At 37.6% G+C, this 21,083-nt stretch overlaps 5 protein-coding genes and 2 long non-coding RNA genes across 8 annotated transcripts; 4 read left to right on the plus strand and 3 right to left on the minus strand.

Annotated features, from left to right (window-relative positions):
• Positions 1-374: 374 nt before the first annotated feature.
• On the plus strand, positions 375-1,473 carry LOC148060462 (uncharacterized). The gene is made up of 3 exons (XM_087780392.1): positions 375-807; positions 891-956; positions 1,040-1,473. The coding sequence occupies exons 1-3, from the start codon at positions 383-385 to the stop codon at positions 1,194-1,196; spliced, it is 648 nt and encodes a 215-aa protein (XP_087636518.1). The 5' UTR covers positions 375-382; the 3' UTR covers positions 1,197-1,473.
• Positions 1,474-4,404: 2,931 nt separating this feature from the next.
• LOC148060463 (uncharacterized) lies at positions 4,405-7,104 on the minus strand. Its single transcript, XR_015709284.1, has 3 exons — positions 7,049-7,104; positions 5,971-6,014; positions 4,405-4,851 (listed from the first exon to the last, which is right to left on the minus strand). It is a non-coding gene; the product is annotated as an uncharacterized LOC148060463 (long non-coding RNA).
• Positions 4,454-5,952, plus strand: LOC148060464 (uncharacterized). 2 transcript variants are annotated; one of them, XR_015709283.1, is made up of 4 exons: positions 4,454-4,878; positions 4,962-5,027; positions 5,111-5,442; positions 5,517-5,952. XR_015709283.1 is itself a non-coding variant. In XM_087780008.1 (3 exons), the coding sequence occupies exons 1-3, from the start codon at positions 4,454-4,456 to the stop codon at positions 5,265-5,267; spliced, it is 648 nt and encodes a 215-aa protein (XP_087636134.1). In that variant the 3' UTR covers positions 5,268-5,952. The 2 variants fall into 2 exon arrangements, 1 of the variants encoding a protein (XP_087636134.1); XM_087780008.1 differs by having other exon boundaries at positions 5,111-5,952.
• Positions 7,105-8,187: 1,083 nt separating the features above from the next.
• Positions 8,188-9,595, plus strand: LOC148060465 (uncharacterized). Its single transcript, XM_087780127.1, has 3 exons — positions 8,188-8,620; positions 8,704-8,769; positions 8,853-9,595. The coding sequence occupies exons 1-3, from the start codon at positions 8,202-8,204 to the stop codon at positions 9,007-9,009; spliced, it is 642 nt and encodes a 213-aa protein (XP_087636253.1). The 5' UTR covers positions 8,188-8,201; the 3' UTR covers positions 9,010-9,595.
• On the minus strand, positions 8,507-10,828 carry LOC148060466 (uncharacterized). The gene is made up of 3 exons (XR_015709290.1): positions 10,793-10,828; positions 9,715-9,758; positions 8,507-8,593 (listed from the first exon to the last, which is right to left on the minus strand). It is a non-coding gene; the product is annotated as an uncharacterized LOC148060466 (long non-coding RNA).
• A 1,014-nt stretch (positions 10,829-11,842) lies between these two features.
• On the plus strand, positions 11,843-13,303 carry LOC148060467 (uncharacterized). The gene is made up of 6 exons (XM_087780168.1): positions 11,843-11,873; positions 11,945-12,363; positions 12,447-12,512; positions 12,596-12,740; positions 12,820-12,927; positions 13,003-13,303. Exons 2-6 carry the CDS (start codon positions 11,945-11,947, stop codon positions 13,048-13,050), a joined length of 786 nt encoding a protein of 261 aa, XP_087636294.1. The 5' UTR covers positions 11,843-11,873; the 3' UTR covers positions 13,051-13,303.
• Positions 13,304-14,270: 967 nt separating this feature from the next.
• On the minus strand, positions 14,271-19,659 carry tnfaip2b (tumor necrosis factor, alpha-induced protein 2b). Its single transcript, XM_087779768.1, has 12 exons — positions 19,584-19,659; positions 19,111-19,301; positions 18,087-18,702; positions 17,856-17,967; positions 16,824-16,940; positions 16,643-16,737; positions 16,492-16,584; positions 16,297-16,423; positions 16,108-16,227; positions 15,886-16,041; positions 14,763-14,884; positions 14,271-14,673 (listed from the first exon to the last, which is right to left on the minus strand). The coding sequence occupies exons 2-12, from the start codon at positions 19,286-19,288 to the stop codon at positions 14,496-14,498; spliced, it is 1,914 nt and encodes a 637-aa protein (XP_087635894.1). The 5' UTR covers positions 19,289-19,301; positions 19,584-19,659; the 3' UTR covers positions 14,271-14,495.
• Positions 19,660-21,083: the final 1,424 nt, after the last annotated feature.

Consider the following 21,083-nt stretch of genomic DNA (forward strand, 5'->3'; position numbering starts at 1 on the left):
ATATTTTCAAAATGACATGAACTGTTCTAATGAATATATATCCATTGTTCCTGTTACTCCATGTAATGTTTTGATGTTTATCAGTGGATTGGATCATAAACAGCCCATAATAATGCACCTGACAACATATACTGTATTTCTAGCTGCTCTCAACTGTTTGTTTTATTAAGTGTTAAATATAAATCTTGTCAAATTAGCACCTTACACTTTAATTTATGAGCCACTGGCAATATTTTTAATTTCCTTTTTCTGTCTTCATCTCAGGTAATACAGAGTATTTTATACCTTGTATCTCCAGACGCCTGAAGAAGGTAACGACACGTTTCTACTCAAAGAGTATTTATTAAAGAATTATAAATGACATTTTCAAATTATTACACAGATGCTTTCCACGGTTGACTTTCGTGTTCCAAGTCTGAGCGGTATCTCTCCGGCGTGGACGGATCCGAGCGAGGAGTTGGACACTGTCCTCTCGACGCTGAAGGAAATGTTCGGGGATCTTCCGTCCGTTTCCGTCTCTGCTCCTCAAATCGACTTCGAGGAGATGTTTAAACTCCTGGATGAAGTCGAGGCCCTGGAGCCACGAGAAGACTCAGCCTCTGTACTTGTCGACCTCGACCCGCTCCAGTGTGGAGCCCCGACATTGGTGCCGTCCTACAGACCGGTCCTGTCAGAGAATACTATCGGGCAGTACCATCCGGTCCCGACAGCAGAGAGATGGATGGACGGTGGGGCCCCCCCGGGGTTCTGGGTGCAGCTTCCACCCATGATGGCTCATCCCTTAATGCATGGAAACACAACCTTTTTGTAAGTGTCACACAAGTTTTGTCTCCTTTTTGTACATTTTTTTAAATTCTGATTCTAAATATAATTTTTCAATCTCATTCCAGCAACAACCAGAACGTCCCCCTGACCTCCGACCCCTCTCCTTCTCTGCCTCAGGCCTGCGCTTCTCAGTAAGTTCTCTCGCTTTTTTACTTTTCCAAAAATTCACTCAAAAAACTGATCTAATGTTGTCGATGACCTGATGTTCCACCAGATGCTGTTGTGGCAAAAAACCAAAACCCTACGTAAAGAGACCACCGAACGCCTTCATGGTGTTCATGAGGGAGAACAGAGGGATGGTGAAAGACACATTGAGGCCTAAAGATAGTGCCGAGACTAACACCATCCTGGGGCACATGGTGAGTGTCTAGAACACAGCCGGATTTGAACAAGTCCGAAAAGCTCTTGTTTGACGACCTGTCTTCCCTGTTTCTACAGTGGCGGACGTTGTCATCGCAGGACAAAGATTACTACCTTCAGATGGCAAACGATGAGAGAAGAATCCACGCCGAGAAACACCCAGAGTGGTCGGCGTGTAACAATTATGTAAGTAACTTTATTTTCTCTCTTTTTATCTCTTTGTGTTTTGTTAATCTTTTTGTTTTTTTCTCTGTGTGCAGGGGAGGAAACACAAGAGGGAGAGAAAGAAGAAGAATCTCATCATCTAAAGCCGCCGTTTTAACTTCTGTACATATGTTGATAGTAAATAAATTATTTTTAATCAAAAAGTGTTTTTGAATGATGATGTTGTCCACGTCAGGCATCCACAACCTTTATTGAGTAAAGAGCCATTTAAGGGTCACGTCCCGCCAAAATAAAACTCAGTTTGACGGATAAACTGAATCCTAAACAGCTAATAGTCCTATAAAGTATATTTTACAAAAACAGGAAGAATAAAATGATAAACTAATAAATAGTCTCTTTTTAACTTCAACCAATGTAGTGTCTTCTGAAAGTTTAACTCTTTATTCTCCAGAAAACATTTTGGACAAATAAAAAGCTAAATAATAAAAATCTAATGCTAGTGGAGGAGCTACTTCAAACATTACTTCTAAACAATCAACTACTTATTCTAAATTTTTAAAAATGGTGGAGAAATTACAATTGAAATCTGGCGCCATCTTGTAACAAATTAGTGGATGAAAAAGCAATCAACCTGCCTGAGGAGGATTTCTCGAAAGACAAGGACATGATGACACTGTTGGAAATTAAACTCATCGACACATTTGTGGATCAAAAGTTCAAAGGGATGGAAGTGAAAGATGATACGAACCTTGAAAAGCATCTACTAGCTCTTCAGACCGACGTTCAAACCAAGCTTTTGAGTTTGACGCAGGAAATGGAATCGGGCGCGGCGGGTCATCTGCTCGACTGTTACCACGGCCAGATTTATATCCACCTCCAGGATCTTCTGAGGGAGAGCAGCAGCACCCGGAACAGCACCTAAAATAAATATGATAAAAACAAAATTCAATTTTCAGGTTTCATGGTAAATGGATAATTAAGTAAATACAAAACAGAAAGTAGATATTTCTTCTCAACAAATACAACTTTTTCCTCGTGTCTATTTATTCTTATTTTATGAAAAAACATTTGGATCTTCAATCGGTTCCAACTTGTTGTGTTCCTGTTTGGTTTCTCTACGTAAAATTGAAAATGAAGTAATTTTTACATTTTTAATCGATGTTTGCTGCAGCAAAATGATGTAAACATGTGTAATAGACACATAAATACTTATTACCAAATACGATCTTTCCTCACATGTTCTTTTCGAGCTTCTCAAGGATTATTATTAATAATTATCTTTATGGACATAACACGTTTCATACTGAGAGTAACGACACTATTATTTATATTATAGTAAAAAACAAACATAATTTAACAATAAGAAACAGCACCAAAAACATTATATGATAAAAAACAAGATTTAATTAAGTAAATTGGGTTTAAACTTTAGCGTCACACCCGATATACTGCCCCCTGCTGGACACCATTTGAAAAACAAAACGGGGGTAAATGAAAAACTACTCCTAAAAAGGTGGTTTTCGAGTAATAATGAAAAATTCAATTACAATCGATGTTTAATAACTAACCTTTATCTACTAGGTTCTGGTAGTGAGTGACACATGGGCGACAAATTGGGTGAAATATGGCGGCGTTAGCTTAGCTACATGCTAACGTCATGCTACATAGGTGGGATTAAAATAAACGAATAATCTTCGAAAATAAAAAGTCAAATTGATAGATTTATTAAACTATATGCACGATAGTGAGATATAATGTATATTTGCACGTGTAGCGACACAAGGGTCTCAACAGGATAACACGGTGGTCAACGTTGACAAGTGTAACTAGTTTCAGTGTTAGCCGAGTGACAAGTACACACTTGAATCAAAACTTAAATGTTCGAAGAGAAGGTCACGAATAAATCGTCCAAGAAATGAAACGAATAAACGACAAAAAAACGGTCACTCACAGAACATCGAGTCGTTACCGATGTACGAAAACATGACGCGAGGACACCTGCACGGACGAACGCTCGCTTCTGATTGGCTGAACACCTTAACCTGCGTCACTGATGACGTCCACGAGGCCTTTGATGCGTTTTTACAGAAGCGATATAAAATGTAATTTCCACCTGGAATTAACGTATTTCGCATCGGACCTTCGGTAAGTAACACCTTTTTTCAATTGAGTCCATCTTAGCTCGGTTTTAGGCACATTTTTGCTAACAATCCCACAACTGATCCAACGTCACTCAACACACACGTCAATACAAACTACTTTTAACGTGATTTTAAATGTATATGACTCGTTTAAATCAGGCATTAACTCAATTACTTTGACATGTTAATTAAAACAGCAAGATATGTTATAAATATAAATGTATTTATTTGTACAAGTAAGAAAATAATTCTACACAGAAAATGTATTACCACAGATCAATGTTAGTAACGTCCCAATAATACACGTTGCCTGGAAAGTATTGTTTCAACAGTTAAGGTTTATGTTTTAAATTTGGTTAAAAAATATTTTATCTGAAACTCATTTGTATTTATTTATCAAAATAGATCAACTGTTTCTGTTTATTTACTATAAATGGTCAATTTCCCCAGTATTAGGTTGAAATAAACTACAAATACTGAGACTGTAAGTGTATGTTTGTTAAAATTAATTAAAATTGATTACTTTAAAATAAAGAAAAACAACATTAAACAAGTCATGTGATTGAATTATTAGCTTAATATATTTTCAAAATGACATGAACTGTTCTAATGAATATATATCCATTGTTCCTGTTACTCCACGTAATGTTTTGATATTTATCAGTGGATTGGATCATAAACAGCCCATAATAATGCACCTGACAACATATACTGTATTTCTAGCTGCTCTCAACTGTTTGTTTTATTAAGTGTTAAATATAAATCTTGTCAAATTAGCACCTTAAACTTTAATTTATGAGCCACTGGCAATATTTTAAATTTCCTTTTTCCGTCTTCATCTCAGGTAATACAGAGTATTTTATACCTTGTATCTCCAGATGTCTGAAGAAGGTAACGACACGTTTCTACTCAAAGAGTATTTATTAAAGAATTATAAATGACATTTTCAAATTATTACACAGATGCTTTCCACGGTTGACTTTCGTGTTCCAAGTCTGAGCGGTTTCTCTCCGGCGTGGACGGATCCGAGCGAGGAGTTGGACACTGTCCTCTCGACGCTGAAGGAAATGTTCGGGGATCTTCCGTCCGTTTCCGTCTCTGCTCCTCAAATCGACTTCGAGGAGATGTTTAAACTCCTGGATGAAGTCGAGGCCCTGGAGCCACGAGAAGACTCAGCCTCTGTACTTGTCGACCTCGACCCGCTCCAGTGTGGATCCCCGACATTGGTGCCGTCCTACAGACCGGTACTGTTGGAGAATACTGTCGGGCAGTACCATCCGGTCCCGACAGCAGAGAGATGGATGGACGGTGGGGCCCCCCCGGGGTTCTGGGTGCAGCTTCCACCCATGACGGCTCATCCCTTAATGCATGGAAACACAACCTTTTTGTAAGTGTCACACAAGTTTTGTCTCCTTTTTGTACATTTTTTTTAATTCTGATTCTAAATATAATTTTTCAATCTCATTCCAGCAACAACCAGAACGTCCCCCTGACCTCCGACCCCTCTCCTTCTCTGCCTCAGGCCTGCGCTTCTCAGTAAGTTCTCTCGCTTTTTTACTTTTCCAAAAATTCACTCAAAAAACTGATCTAATGTTGTCGATGACCTGATGTTCCACCAGATGCTGTTGTGGCAAAAAACCAAAACCCTACGTAAAGAGACCACCGAACGCCTTCATGGTGTTCATGAGGGAGAACAGAGGGATGGTGAAAGACACATTGAGGCCTAAAGATAGTGCCGAGACTAACACCATCCTGGGGCACATGGTGAGTGTCTAGAACACAGCCGGATTTGAACAAGTCCGAAAAGCTCTTGTTTGACGACCTGTCTTCCCTGTTTCTACAGTGGCGGACGTTGTCGTCGCAGGACAAGGATAACTATCTTCAGATGGCAAACGATGAGAGAAGAATCCACGCCGAGAAACACCCAGAGTGGTCGGCGTGTAACAATTATGTAAGTAACTTTATTTTCTCTCTTTTTATCTCTTTGTGTTTTGTTAATCTTTTTGTTTTTTTCTCTGTGTGCAGGGGAGGAAACACAAGAGGGAGAGAAAGAGGAAGAAGCTTATCGTCTAAAGCCGCCGTTTTAACTGCTGTATATATGTTGATAGTAAATAAATTATTTTTAATCAAAAAGTGTTTTTGAATGATGATGTTGTCCACGTCAGGAATCGACAACCTTTATTGTGTAAAGAGCCATTTACGGGTCGCGTCCCGCCAAAATAAAACTCAGTTTGACAGATAAACTGAATCTTAAACAGCTAATAGTCCTATAAAGTATATTTTACAAAAACAGGAAGAATAAAATGATAAACTAATAAATAGTCTCTTTTTAACTTCCACCAATGTAGTGTCTTCTGAAAGTTTAACTCTATTCTCCAGAAAACATTTTGGACAAATTAAAAAATAATAATAATAAAAAGCTAACACTAGTGGAGCAGCTACTTCAAACATTACTTCTAAACTTCAGATTTATATTCACCTCCAGGATCTTCTGAGGGAGAGCAGCAGCACCCGGAACAGCACCTAAAATAAATATGATAAAAACAAAATTCAATTTTCAGGTTTCATGGTAAATGGATAATTAAGTAAATACAAAACAGAAAGTAGATATTTCTTCTCAACAAATACAACTTTTTCCTCATGTCTAGTTATTCTAATTTTATGAAAAAAACATTTGGATCTTCAATCGGTTCCAACTTGTTGTGTTCCTGTTTGGTTTCTCTACGTAAAATTGAAAATGAAGTAATTTTACATTTTTAATCCATGTTTGCTGCAGCAAAATGACGTATTAATGTGTAATAGACACATCAAAACTTATAACCAAATACGATCTTTCCTCACATGTTCTTTTCGAGCTTCTCAAGGATTATTAATAATAATGATCTTTATGGACATAACACGTTTCATACTGAGAGTAACGACACCATTCTTTATAATATAGTAAAAAACAAACATTATTTAACAATAAGAAACAGCACCAAAAACATTACTATGTTAAAAAACAAGATTTAATTAAGTAAATTGGGTTTAAACTTTAGCGTCACACCCGATATACTGCCCCCTGCTGGACACCATTTGAAAAACAAAACGGGGGAAAGGAAAAACTACTCCTAAATAAGTTGTTTTCGAGTAATAATGAAAAATTCAATTACAATCGATGTTTATTTACTAACCTTTATCTACTAGGTTCTGGTAGTGAGTGACACATGGGCGAAAAATTAGGTGTAATACGGCGGCGTTAGCTTAGCTACATGCTAACGTCATGCTACATAGGTGGGATTAAAATAAACGAATAATCTTCGAAAATAAAAAGGTCAAATTGATAGATTTATTAAACTAAATGCACGATAGTGAGATATAATGTATATTTGCACGTGTAGCGACACAAGGATCTCAACAGGATAACACTGTGGTCAACGTTGACAAGTGTAACTAGTTTCAGTGTTAGCCGAGTGACAAGTACACACTTGAATCAAAACTTAAATGTTCGAAGAGAAGGTCACGAATAAATCGTCCAAGAAATGAAACGAATAAACGACAAAAAAACGGTCACTCACAGAACATCGAGTCGTTACCGATGTACGAAAACATGACGCGAGGACACCTGCACGTGGACAAACGCTCGCTTCTGATTGGCTGAACACCTTAACCTGCGTCACTGATGACGTCCACGAGGCCTTTGATGCGTTTTTACAGAAGCGATATAAAATGTAATTTCCACCTGGAATTAACGTATTTCGCATCGGACCTTCGGTAAGTAACACCTTTTTTCAATTGAGTCCATCTTAGCTCGGTTTTAGGCACATTTTTGCTAACAATCCCACAACTGATCCAACGTCACTCAACACACACGTCAATACAAACTACTTTTAATGTGATTTTAAATGTATATGACTCGTTTAAATCAGGCTTTAACTTAATTACTTTGACATGTTAATTAAAACGGCAAGAGATATTATAAATATAAATGTATTTATTTGTAGAAGTAAGAAAATAATTCTACACAATTCTTTACCACAGATCAATGTTAGTAACATCCCAATAATACACGTTGCCTTGAAAGTGTTGTTTCAACAGTTAAGGTTTATGTTTATATTTTGGTTAAAAAATATTTTATCTGAAATTTATTTGTACTTATTTATCAATATAGAAACACTGTATGTATTTATTTACTATAAATGGTCAATTTCCCCAGTATTAGGTTGAAATAAACTACAAATACTGAGACTGTAAGTGTATGTGTGTTAAAATTAATTCAGTTTGATTACTTTAAAATAAAAATAAAAAACAACAATAAACAAGTCACGTGATTGAATTATTAGCTTAATATATTTCCAAAATGACATGAACTGTAACAACAAATATATATCCATTGTTCTTGTTACTCCACGTTATGTTTTGATGTTTATCAGTGGATTGGATCATAAACAGCCCATAATAATGCACCTGACAACATATACTGCATTTCTAGCTGCTCTCAACTGTTTGTTTTATTAAGTGTTGAATATAAATCTTGTCAAATTAGCACCTTACACTTTAATTTATGAGCCACTGGCAATATTTTTAATTTCCTTTTTCTGTCTTCATCTCAGGTAATACAGAGTATTTTATACCTTGTATCTCCAGACGTCTGAAGAAGGTAACGACACGTTTCTACTCAAAGAGTATTTATTAAAGAATTATAAATGACATTTTCAAATTATTACACAGATGCTTTCCACGGTTGACTTTCGTGTTCCAAGTCTGAGCGGTTTCTCTCCGGCCTGGACGGATCCGAGCGAGGAGTTGGACACTGTCCTCTCGACGCTGAAGGAAATGTTCGGAGATCTTCCATCCGTTTCCGTCTCTGCTCCTGAAATCGACTTCGAGGAGATGTTTAAACTCCTGGATGAAGTCGAGGCCCTGGAGCCACGAGAAGACTCGCCAACTTGCGACCTCGACCCACTCCAGTGTGGATCCCCGACATTGGTGCCGTCCTACAGACCGGTACTGTTGGAGAATACTGTCGGGCAGTACCATCCGGTCCCGACAGCAGAGAGATGGATGGACGGTGGGGCCCCCCCGGGGTTCTGGGTGCAGCTTCCACCCATGACGGCTCATCCCTTAATGCATGGAAACACAACCTTTTTGTAAGTGTCACACAAGTTTTGTCTCCTTTTTGTACATTTTTTTTAATTCTGATTCTAATTATAATTTTTCAATCTCATTCCAGCAACAACCAGAACGTCCCCCTGACCTCCGACCCCTCTCCTTCTCTGCCTCAGGCCTGCGCTTCTCAGTAAGTTCTCTCGCTTTTTTACTTTTCCAAAAATTCACTCATAAAACTGATCTAATGTTGTCGATGACCTGATGTTCCACCAGATGCTGTTGTGGCAAAAAACCAAAACCCTACGTAAAGAGACCACCGAACGCCTTCATGGTGTTCATGAGGGAGAACAGAGGGATGGTGAAAGACACATTGAGGCCTAAAGATAGTGCCGAGACTAACACCATCCTGGGGCACATGGTGAGTGTCTAGAACACAGCCGGATCTGAACAAGTCCGAAAAGCTCTTGTTTGACGACCTGTCTTCCCTGTTTCTACAGTGGCGGACGTTGTCGTCGCAGGACAAAGATTACTATCTTCAGATGGCAAACGATGAGAGAAGAATCCACGCCGAGAAACACCCAGAGTGGTCGGCGTGTAACAATTATGTAAGTAACTTTATTTTCTCTCTTTTTATCTCTTTGTGTTTTGTTAATCTTTTTGTTTTTTTCTCTGTGTGCAGGGGAGGAAACACAAGAGGGAGAGAAAGAAGAAGAATCTTATCATCTAAAGCCGCCGTTTTAACTTCTGTACATATGTTGATAGTAAATAAATTATTTTTAATCAAAAAGTGTTTTTGAATGATGATGTTGTCCACGTCAGGCATCGACAACCTTTATTGAGTAAAGAGCCATTTAAGGGTCACGTCCCGCCAAAATAAAACTCAGTTTGACGGATGAACTGAATCCTAAACAGCTAATAGTTCTATAAAGTATATTTTACAAAAACAGGAATAATAATATAATAAACAAATAAATAGTCTGTTTTAAACTTCAACCAATGTAGTGTCTTCTGAAAGTTTAACTCTATATTCTCCAGAAAACATTTTGGACAAATTAAAAAATAATAATAATAAAAAGCTAACGCTAGTGGAGCAGCTACTTCAAACATTACTTCTAAACTTCAGATTTATATTCACCTCCAGGATCTTCTGAGGGAGAGCAGCAGCACCCGGAACAGCACCTAAAATAAATATGATAAAAACAAAATTCAATTTTCAGGTTTCATGGTAAATGGATAATTAAGTAAATACAAAACAGAAAGTAGATATTTCTTCTCAACATATACAACTTTTTCCTCATGTCTAGTTATTCTTATTTTATGAAAAAAACATTTGGATCTTAAATCGGTTCTAACTTGTTGTGTTCCTGTTTGGTTTCTCTACGTAAAATTGAAAATGAAGTAATATTTACATTTTTAATCGATGTTTGCTGCAGCAAAATGACGTAAACATGTGTAATAGACACATAAATACTTATTACCAAATACGATCTTTCCCCGCATGTTCTTTTCGAGCTTCTCAAGGATTATTATTAATAATTATCTTTATGGACATAACACGTTTCATACTGAGAGTAACGACACTATTATTTATATTATAGTAAAAAACAAACATAATTTAACAATAAGAAACAGCACCAAAAACATTATATGATAAAAAACAAGATTTAATTAAGTAAATTGGGTTTAAACTTTAGCGTCACACCCGATATACTGCCCCCTGCTGGACACCATTTGAAAAACAATACGGGGGTAAATGAAAAACTACTCCTAAAAAGGTGGTTTTCGAGTAATAATGCAAAATTCAATTACAATCGATGTTTAATAACTAACCTTTATCTACTAGGTTCTGGTAGTGAGTGACACATGGGCGAAAAATTGGGTGAAATACGGCGGCGTTAGCTTAGCTACATGCTAATATCATGCTACAGAGGTGGGATTAAAATAAACAAATAATCTTCGAAAATAATAAGTCAAATTGATAGATTTATTAAACTATATGCATGATAGTGAGATATAATGTATATTTGCACGTGTAGCGACACAAGGGTCTCAACAGGATAACACGGTGGTCAACGTTGACAAGTGTAACTAGTTTCAGTGTTAGCCGAGTGACAAGTACACACTTGAATCAAAACTTAAATGTTCGAAGAGAAGGTCACGAATAAATCGTCCAAGAAATGAAACGAATAAACGACAAAAAAACGGTCACTCACCGAACATCGAGTCGTTACGATGTACGAAAACATGACGCGAGGACACCTGCACGTGGACGAAAGCTCGCTTCTGATTGGCTGAACACCTTAACCTGCGTCACTGATGACGTTCACGAGGCCTTTGATGCGTCTTTACCGAAGCGATATAAAATGTAATTTCCACCTGGAATTAACGTATTTCGCATCGGACCTTCGGTAAGTAACACCTTTTTCCAATTGACTCCATCTTAGCTCGGTTTTAGGCACATTTTTGCTAAGAATCCCACAACTGATCCAACGTCACTCAACACACAAGTCAATACAAACTACTTTTAATGTGATTTTAAATGTATATGACTCGTTTAAATCAGGCTTTAACTTAATTACTTTGACATGTTAATTAAAATAGCAAGAGATATTATAAATATAAATGTATTTATTTGTACAAGTAGTACAATAATTGTACAGTTTATAACCACAGATCAATGTTAGTAACATCCCAATAATACACGTTGCCTAGAAAGTGTTGTTTCAACAGTTAAGGTTTATGTTTTAATTTTGGTTAAAAAATATTTTATCTGAAACTCATTTGTATTTATTTATCAAAATAGATCAACTGTTTCTGTTTATTTACTATAAATGGTCAATTTCCCCAGTATTAGGTTGAAATAAACTACAAATACTGAGACTGTAAGTGTATGTGTGTTAAAATTAATTCAAGCTGATTACTTTAAAATTAAAATAAAAACAACATTAAACAAGTCACGTGATTGAATTATTAGCTTAATATATTTCCAAAATGACAAGTACTGTAATAATAAATATATATTCATTGTTCATTGTGTTAATCCACGTAATGTTTTGATGTTTATCAGTGGATTGGATCATAAACAGCCCATAATAATGCACCTGACAACATATACTGCATTTCTAGCTGCTCTCAACTGTTTGTTTTATTAAGTGTTGAATATAAATCTTGTCAAATTAGCACCTTACACTTTAATTTATGAGCCACTGGCAATATTTTTAATTTCCTTTTTCTGTCTTCATCTCAGGTAATACAGAGTATTTTATACCTTGTATCTCCAGACGTCTGAAGAAGGTAACGACACGTTTCTACTCAAAGAGTATTTATTAAAGAATTATAAATGACATTTTCAAATTATTACACAGATGCTTTCCACGGTTGACTTTCGAGTTCCGAGTCCGAGCGGTTTCTCTCCGGCCTGGACGGATCCGAGCGAGGAGTTGGACACTGTCCTCTCGACGCTGAAGGAAATGTTCGGAGATCTTCCGTCCGTTTCCGTCTCTGCTCCTGAAATCGACTTCGAGGAGATGTTTAAACTCCTCGATCAAGTCGAGGCCCTGGAGCCACGAGAAGACTCGCCAACTTGCGACCTCGACCTGCTCCAGTGTGGATCCCCGACATTGGTGCCGTCCTACAGACCGGTACTGTCAGAGAATACTGTCGGGCAGTACCATCCGGTCCCGACAGCAGAGAGATGGATGGACGGTGGGGCCCCCCCGGGGTTCTGGGTGCAGCTTCCACCCATGACGGCTCATCCCTTAATGCATGGAAACACAACCTTTTTGTAAGTGTCACACAAGTTTTGTCTCCTTTTTGTACATTTTTTTAAATTCTGATTCTAAATATAATTTTTCAATCTCATTCCAGCAACAACCAGAACGTCCCCCTGACCTCCGACCCCTCTCCTTCTCTGCCTCAGGCCTGCGCTTCTCAGTAAGTTCTCTCGCTTTTTTACTTTTCCAAAAATTCACTCATAAAACTGATCTAATGTTGTCGATGACCTGATGTTCCACCAGATGCTGTTGTGGCAAAAAACCAAAACCCTACGTAAGGAAACCACCGAATGCCTTCATGGTGTTCATGAGGGAGAACAGAGGGATGGTCAAAGACACATTGAGGCCTAAAGATAGTGCCGAGACTAACACCATCCTGGGGCACATGGTGAGTGTCTAGAACACAGCCGGATTTGAACAAGTCCGAAAAGCTCTTGTTTGACGACCTGTCTTCCCTGTTTCTACAGTGGCGGACGTTGTCGTCGCAGGACAAGAATTACTACCTTCAGATGGCAAACGATGAGAGAAGAATCCACGCAGAGAAACACCCGGAGTGGTCGGCGTGTAACAATTATGTAAATAACTTTATTTTCTCTCTTTTTATCTCTTTGTGTTTTGTTAATCTTTTTGTTTTTTTTCTCTGTGTGCAGGGGAGGAAACACAAGAGGGAGAGAAAGAAGAAGAATCTTATCATCTAAAGCCGCCGTTTTAACTGCTGTACATATGTTGATAGTAAATAAATTATTTTTAATCAAAAAGTGTTTTTGAATGATGATGTTGTCCACGTCAGGCATCGACAACCTTTATTTTGTAAAGAGCCATTTACGGGTCACATCCCGCCAAAATAAAACTCAGTTTGACGGATGAACTGAATCCTAAACAGCTAATAGTCCTATAAAGTAATTTTACAAAAACAGGGGAAAAAAATGATAAACTAATAAATAGTCTGTTTTAAACATGTAGCTTCTTCTGAAAGTTTAACTATTTATTCTACAGAAAACATGTTGGACAAATGAAAAAATTTATAAAAAAAAAGCTAATGCTAGTGAAGGAGCTACTTCAAACTTCTAAACAATCAACTACTTATTCTAAACGTTTAAAAATGGTGCAGAAATTAAAAGTGAAATCTGGGGCAATCTTTTTACAAAGAAGTGGACGTTTGCCTCGTTTATGAGTTTAAATATACACTAAAAGTTCGACCGAGGTCCTGTATAAAGAGCTAGATAAGCTAAGATAAATTAATAAAATAAATAGGAAACTATTTTTTCGGAGGATGACTGGAATGCGGGGCCATTCCCGGTCCTTCAGAGGGCTTTTCCCCTCCTCCTTTTTCCCTGCAGCGGTGAATCTCAGTGGAAGTGTTTACCGTAACTTCTGCTTCTGAAGTGTTCGCCAACTCGTCTCAGCTCAGCCATCATTCATAGAAAATAAAAACAAGGAAACAAGTTGGCTGAGAAGGCAGTACATCCTACATTGATGACTTCCAGGTATTGTTCTGGAACGGCGCGTCAGCAACAACATTCATTTGAAACCTCGGCATATGACATTAGAACCCTCTCCCTCTTTTTCTTAATGATAATCTTTTAAACAGACTCAACAAGAGAATTGATCTTGTTTTGTAAACAAATGCATAGTACGTTGTGGCATTGCAGCTACACTTTAGGGACACTTGGGGGCGCCAGAAGCAATATTTTAAACGGTATGTATTTTCCCTTTTTAATAAGAGCGGAACGATATTCCAAAAGACAGACTTGAACTTGATTTTTAGACCAAGGAAACTAATAAAACTTATTAAATTTGAAGGCAGGATATTGGACAGCAAGGTCCCCTGACTGTATGGGACATTTTCCCTTTCTCTTGTCTCTTGATTTAAAAAATCAAGACAATCCGTTCTCTCTATAACAAAAAAAATCCAACCTTTATTCAAAAAACATTTTTAATTTAGAAAAAACAAGTATAGTACAACTCAAGTATTTTCAAATATTTACAATGTACAAGTTGCCGTGTAAACAATACACTAATACAGTAACATCTTCTTCAACATTTTCAAATATTATAATAAGAAATATACACTTATTTTTCAAATATTATCCCTTAAATATATTGTGGCCACATGAGCCAGAACATCAATTAATAAAAATGTTCAAGGGATTAATCTGCAGTATTTATTGGAATTTGGAATGATAATTTTAGAGAAGAAAACATGAGCGGGGGACACTTTGATTTCTCTTAACGTATCGTTCAGGATACTTTTCACCGTCTGTCGGTCCTCCCTGGAGATGTTGGTCTTGAGTTTCAGGAGAGCCGACACGTGTTTTTCACTGGAAAGAAATGGACACGATTCGATAAGTGGAAGGTTATTCTAGCATGACATCGATCTTTTGGTCTGAACAAGTTTGTATTTTGGTACCTGACGTCGGGATACAAGGAGGCCAGTGTGATCACTTGCATCTGTATGGCCGGGACATCCTGGAGGCCCAACACTCCCGCAATCATGTCCAGGAGTTCCTTGAGCCAGTCTTCTTTGGACCCCTGCACACACACAGGGTTGACATTTTGTCAGTTATTTTGCCATAAAGTCATCAACGGAATTATATCAGTCAAAGGTATGCTGTTGTTTTAATAAGCTTTTAATTATCTCTTTGAAAAGTTAAATTAAACGTTTTGAATTTATTTTAATTGAAAAATGTTATTCAATAATTTGTATATTTAAAGGTAAGTAAGTAAGTAAGTGAAGGTTATTTGTGAAGCGCCTTTCGAGGCTAGACCATGAATAGATCTTAAAGTAAGAACCTGAAATTTCAAATTGATCCTGAAAGAAACTGGCAGCCAGTGAAGAGTTTTAAGGATCGGGGAAATGTGAGTTCTTCTACTAGAGCAGCTCAGAATTCTTACAAAAATGTATTGCATGAAACCAAACACACCCTGTTTCATTTTACAATATCGGTTTTCATGGCATCAATCATAATGTCATCCGCGCTAAAGGAACAAGAAAATCCCACGAGATTCTGGCGTTAACTGAGGACGAGAGGATACACTAAACTCCAGCAGCTTTAAATGAATTACTTTTCTTTTACACAAAGATTGATTTGATTTCTTTAACAATTCAACATATAAAGGTCATTTATATAATAGTTCAATTGGTAGCATTTTAAATAACTATAAATATAATAAATGTTCATGTTTTGTTTAATAAGTTATTTGTTTGTATGGTGAAATAATGACACCAACATTTTTACATTGATTTAAAACAAAAATAGAAATCAGAAAATGTATTTTTGAATTATTGGAATTAAAATCTCAAACTCTACAGTAAAAAAAACAATTAATTCATTTTGAAAATATTCAAAATATTGTAACCACAAAGTAAACCTTTCGATATATACACATTATTGAATTCAATTATTTAAAAGAAACAATTAAATTCTTAAAACAACAACAGCATTTCAATAAAAAAAAATGAAATTAAAGTTTAAATTCAACATATTCTAGTGTCACTGAAATACGTCCATAGTTTCCCCACAGTTTCTCACCTGATCGCGGAACAAACGTTGTAAAGTGTCGGCGTCGCTCGTCACTCTGTCGAAGGCCGCCTGCTGCTGAGCTCGACTCCTCAGCTTCACGTCTCCCTTCAGCAGACGTCGGACGTATTCCGCCGTCACCTCCTGGTGCAGCTGCCCGATCAACTCCTGCAGACACGGATCACGAGTCTTAGCTCGTGAAAACTTGTTTCTTTTAGCTCCTTTTTTTAATACCTGGTGAGAAGATTCAGGGGAACCCTGCAGGCTCTCCACCTCCCTCTCAAGGCTGTCCATCATCTTGTCGAACATTGACGAGTGCAGCCAATCGTGGGTTCCCAGCTTTCTGTAGTTTGGCTGTGGGGCGACACACGGGATGGATTTTTTAAAATTTTGATCACCTGTACGTCTGTTATCGACACTCACCTTGAGCGCCTGGTGGACCGGGCTCAGTAGGAACTGATGCGCCGATTGTTTCATGTCGGCCAGGACGCCCATGCATCTCTCTCGGACGTCGTCCAGGATCATGGAGCTCTTCTTCAGAATAAAATCCCTGCAGACATACGACAGTTGAGTCACGTGACCCCCTCACGGTCCCGTCCTGATGTTTCGAGGCTCCACCTGAATTGTTGAATACATCCCAGGTTGGCTTTTATAAACGGTTTGCTGTTCCCCTTGTTTTGCTTCATGACGTCCTCCTGGAAGTCCTTGAAACTAAAAGATGAATTCATTAACTTGAATCTTTTTTTTCTTTTGACGCGAGAGACGTTACCTGCACAGCGAGTCGCTCAGTTCACACGTGATACTCTGGACCTTCTCTCTATCACCCACCACCATTTCCGCCGAGGTCAGCATTCCGTTGATGAGCTGAAGCGCGAAAATGAAGTCGTGGTTTGAAACGTTCCCGCTACGAAGATTTAGCCAAAAGATTCTTTTTTTTTTTTTTCAAATACCTGAATGATGTCATAGGACATGGTGAAGCATCCGTCCTCCTTCGTCGGCTCGCCTCCGCTTTTCCACGATTCCCTTGCTTCCGCCAGGACTTGACTGATGAACGTCGTCATCTCCGTCTGATCAAACAAACAAAAAATTGATACGTTATCAATCACGAGTTATGATTAAATCCTACAATCTTAGGTGTACAAAGAGAAAAGTGTTAAAGATCAACCGAGACATCTTTCAATCTCTCTATTAATATATACAAAGATTCTTATCTATAAAAACATTTGGTCCAAAGGTTGTTAAAGTCATAATATGTAAGTTTGAAAAAAAATGTTTTGGCTCCCCCTGTGTCAGAAAAATATAACTGCAATGCTGTTAAATCAGTCAATCATGGCTGTTCAACAACGACAACAATCGAACAGAAAATACATTTGAAAAAAAAAGGTTTTTAAAAAAGAACTTTTTCTTAAAATACTTTTTCAATTTGTAGGTATTTTTAACTGTGTATTGTTTTGTTTTTTTAAGCGCTTTGTGACCCTGGTTCATGGAATATGGAAATTCAGAAAATGTATTTTTGAATTATCGGAATCAAAATATCAGACTCTATATGTAAAAAAACAATTAATTCATTTTGAAAGTATTAAAAAAAATGTGACTAAAACTGTGTATTGTTTCGTCGTTCAGGAGAAACCTGATGATTTTTTTTAACATTTCACATGATTTAAAAACTGCCAACACATCAAAAATAATGAATACATTTTACTTTTGTCTTGCCCATCAAAGTTGTCTTCAATAAAACAAGTCACTAGTTACTAAATTAGTTCATATTGTAATGGTGGAGTCAATTGATACAACTTATAGTTATACTAAAAAAAATGGTTAATTACATGTTTTTTCTCGTCTTAATCTAAATTCACTTTATATTATCAAATTTTACAAACTGAAACAACAGAACAAAGGCTTGGAAAATGTTGCCTTGTCTTTTATTCCTTCAATAATGTTTTACAAGCTTATATTACTGTGTCGTTAATGTGTAAATATACCTGTTGTTTGCTCAGGAACTGCTCCTGCATCGACGCCACCATGTGGTCGGGCAGCAGACTTCCTAGAGCTTCAAAGTTGATCTCTGGCGCCAAAAGAGGGTTTTTAAACATTCTGATGGAATAAGAAGATGATATTGATAAATATAAAATCACTTTAATTTCCAGTTAAAAACAAAGAAGGAAGTTCAAAGGTAGAACTAGCATTGGTCGGGAGTTGGACTCGCAACTTACCCAGGATAAAAGTCAGTGACCCATTGCAGCAGGAACGTGCAGTCCTCATCCCCCAGCCCGAACTCTGTGATCTCCTCCAAGCGTTTGCTCATAGGCTGGTGGTACAGCTCGGCATAGAACTGACAGATGTCCATCTCGGGAGGGTAGCAGCTCTTGACCGACTTCACGACCGTCAGCAGGTCCTCCTTCATCTGCAGGCCCATGCTGTGGATCTCCGCCTGGAGGCAGTTCTGCTTCACCGGGCTGCTGGATGAGACCGACGGGTTCTCCATCCGCTCCTCCACCAGGCTGGTGAGCACTTGGTCGTGTTGTTGCCTCCATCTGCTCGGCCTCCAGGATGGCGCCGACCCGGCCATTTGAGCCACCAGTTGGTCCTGCTCCTCCTGCAGCTGGACTGCTTTCACGGCGGACGCTAACACGGCCGCATCTTGTTCCCCCTTCAGAGACTCTTTTATGGTCTGGATTACGAGAGTCTCCAGGATTTTGTGGTCCGAAGCAAGCTTGAGGACTTTTTTGTCTTCCTCCGATTGACCAAACAGAAGCTTCTCTTTCTCCACCAGCTGAAGAGCTGCCTCGTAAAAGAGAGATTGCTCGAGGTTTTGGTCAAAACCGACGACTGGAAGAGAAACAAGTAAGTGGTTAGATATTGAGCGTAAGGGTGTGTATTGGAAAAAAATGGACTATACGATACATATCACGATTCAGGGGCAACAATACCATACATAGTGATACTGTAATAACAAGGATATATTTGTAGTATTGTCAAGTACTTGACTCTAGTGTTGCAGAATTTACAGACCACATGACTCTTGATGAAGTCGTAACTTCTTTCATTTGTTTTGAAACCAAAATAAGTCCAAACATCAGCTTTAAAAGCTGCTCGAGTTGTTTGTATCCTCTCGTCCTCAGTCATCGCAGTATTTCATCGTTCGTTTAGCACAGATGACGTTACGACTTAAGTGACTTTTAATTTATAAAAATTTATAATAATAATTTAAAGTGCACTTTATACTCATAATCGTACCTTTCTTAGGCTCCTCCCTCTCAACAGGTGGCGAGTCCTTATTTGGTGACATCATTTTCGGTTCCTTCTGACCTTTGCTCACTGGCCAGATTTTGGGGAACTTCCAACCGCCGGAGGCTGGCTTTCCCTCTGGGATCGGCGGCACGTTGGGCACCGCTGACCTGGACCGGAGCCTCATTGATCTGTTTGTTCTGCAGGAAAATTCATAAATACAGCGTTAAAATGACAAAAGGGTTGTTTTTCCATTCATACGTGTTTTTTTCTTACACTTGTGAATATTTTATGACACTAAACAATCATTTTTAAGAACAAAAAAACTCATTATTTGCCATATTTTCACCTTATCTACATCCTGATATTTAATTATTGGTACTAAACTGACAAACATTCTATCCTCAGCCAGATTGTATGTTAAAATACATTTACATTTACACAGAAATTCAACACATTAATAACGCAAACATCTTACTCACAAGATTTGTTCGTTTTGAGGGGATTCTCTTCCAAGCAGCCTTCGGCTGATGTGAGCTCCTGGAAGTTACAGTCGGGGAAATGACTCTCATCCCCTCTGAGAGTTGGAGGATATATGAGGCTACAGGCTCCTCCTACTTTCCTCCCACCCACGCACTCATCAAACTCTTTATCAAACTGGAAACTCCCTCTGTTTACTTTCACCTTCACTTTTGTCCCGTTTTTTGCACAAGCATGCTTCTAGTTTTCATGCGGCACCTTCATTCCAGGGCAGCGACATTTGAATGAATTTGCCCGGTGTTATTGTGAATGAAGGTCACAATTTAAATCTTAGTCAAAGTTTCAGGTCAAACAAAAATTAGAATTAAAACAAAATGCAAGGTAAGAAAATCCATTACAAAAGTGTTCCCTTTTTCCCTTTTTCCAGATTTGAGTTTAACATTTAAATCTGGTCATGGTTAGTTGAAGTTCTCACCCTTTTTAAAATGACTTCTATGCATTTAGATCTTTTTTTGAGTCCGTTATTAATGGCTGTCGTATTTAATTTCATGCTCAAGGTCAATAAAAAAATTAAAAAATATCAATATATCTTTGAATTTATTTTCCTTATTATTTTTGCTTTATCTATGTTTTAGCTTCATGTCATTTTATTACTTTAAGTTTTTTACCATAAGTAATTTTTTTCTTTCAAATCTCGTTTTTTATATTGAGGAGCATTTTTATCTGTCTGAGACTCAGTTTAGAGCCTCTACCCTCAAAGAAGTGAACTTTGACTTGACGTTTCACTATGATTAAAAAAGAAAATAAAAAAAATCTCCAAACTGAGTGTCATGACAACCTTTTAGAAAATGAAAATAAAACAAGACAAAACTGAAAAAGACAGAGAAGAAGAAATGGAAACCACACATGCTGCAACACGTGTGTGGGTAGATGTTTCACAATATAGTCGGTTTCAAAACAAATTAAAAAAAAGTGAACAAATATGCAGTGGTGGAGGTCGTTCACCTTGACTCAGAGACAACACAAGGAATACCACAAACAGGACCTTTGGGGTCACCTTGACCCCAAGACAACACAAAGGTTCAAATGACTCACACAGTAAAAATGTTTGAAAAGTTAAGGTGAATAATTGAACCTATCAAATGTAAAATATTTAAAAAGATTTATGAATTTAATTGAAAAAATACTCATGTGGAAAATGTCGGCTGTCAATCCAAGGACGTTGACGGACCGAAACCTATTATCTACTATATTATCATAGGGCGAGACGCAGGGGATTCCCTGCCAAGAAAAACTTATCTCTCATAATAAAGAGAACAATTGCAAACACATATTGTCAATGATTTTATGATCTATGACTGTAGATACCTGTTCAGGAGACTCTAATAATCCCTATGGAGAATAAACAAGGATCAAACATTAATGACTTGAAAATGATACCTTCAGGGTAATAAAGATCAATCAAAGTTAAAACATCTAAAATGCACTTTTTTTTATTTGAC

This window comes from Callionymus lyra, chromosome 18 (assembly GCF_982586985.1).
Source record: "Callionymus lyra chromosome 18, fCalLyr1.hap1.1, whole genome shotgun sequence".
Taxonomy (NCBI): Eukaryota; Metazoa; Chordata; class Actinopteri; order Syngnathiformes; family Callionymidae; genus Callionymus; species Callionymus lyra.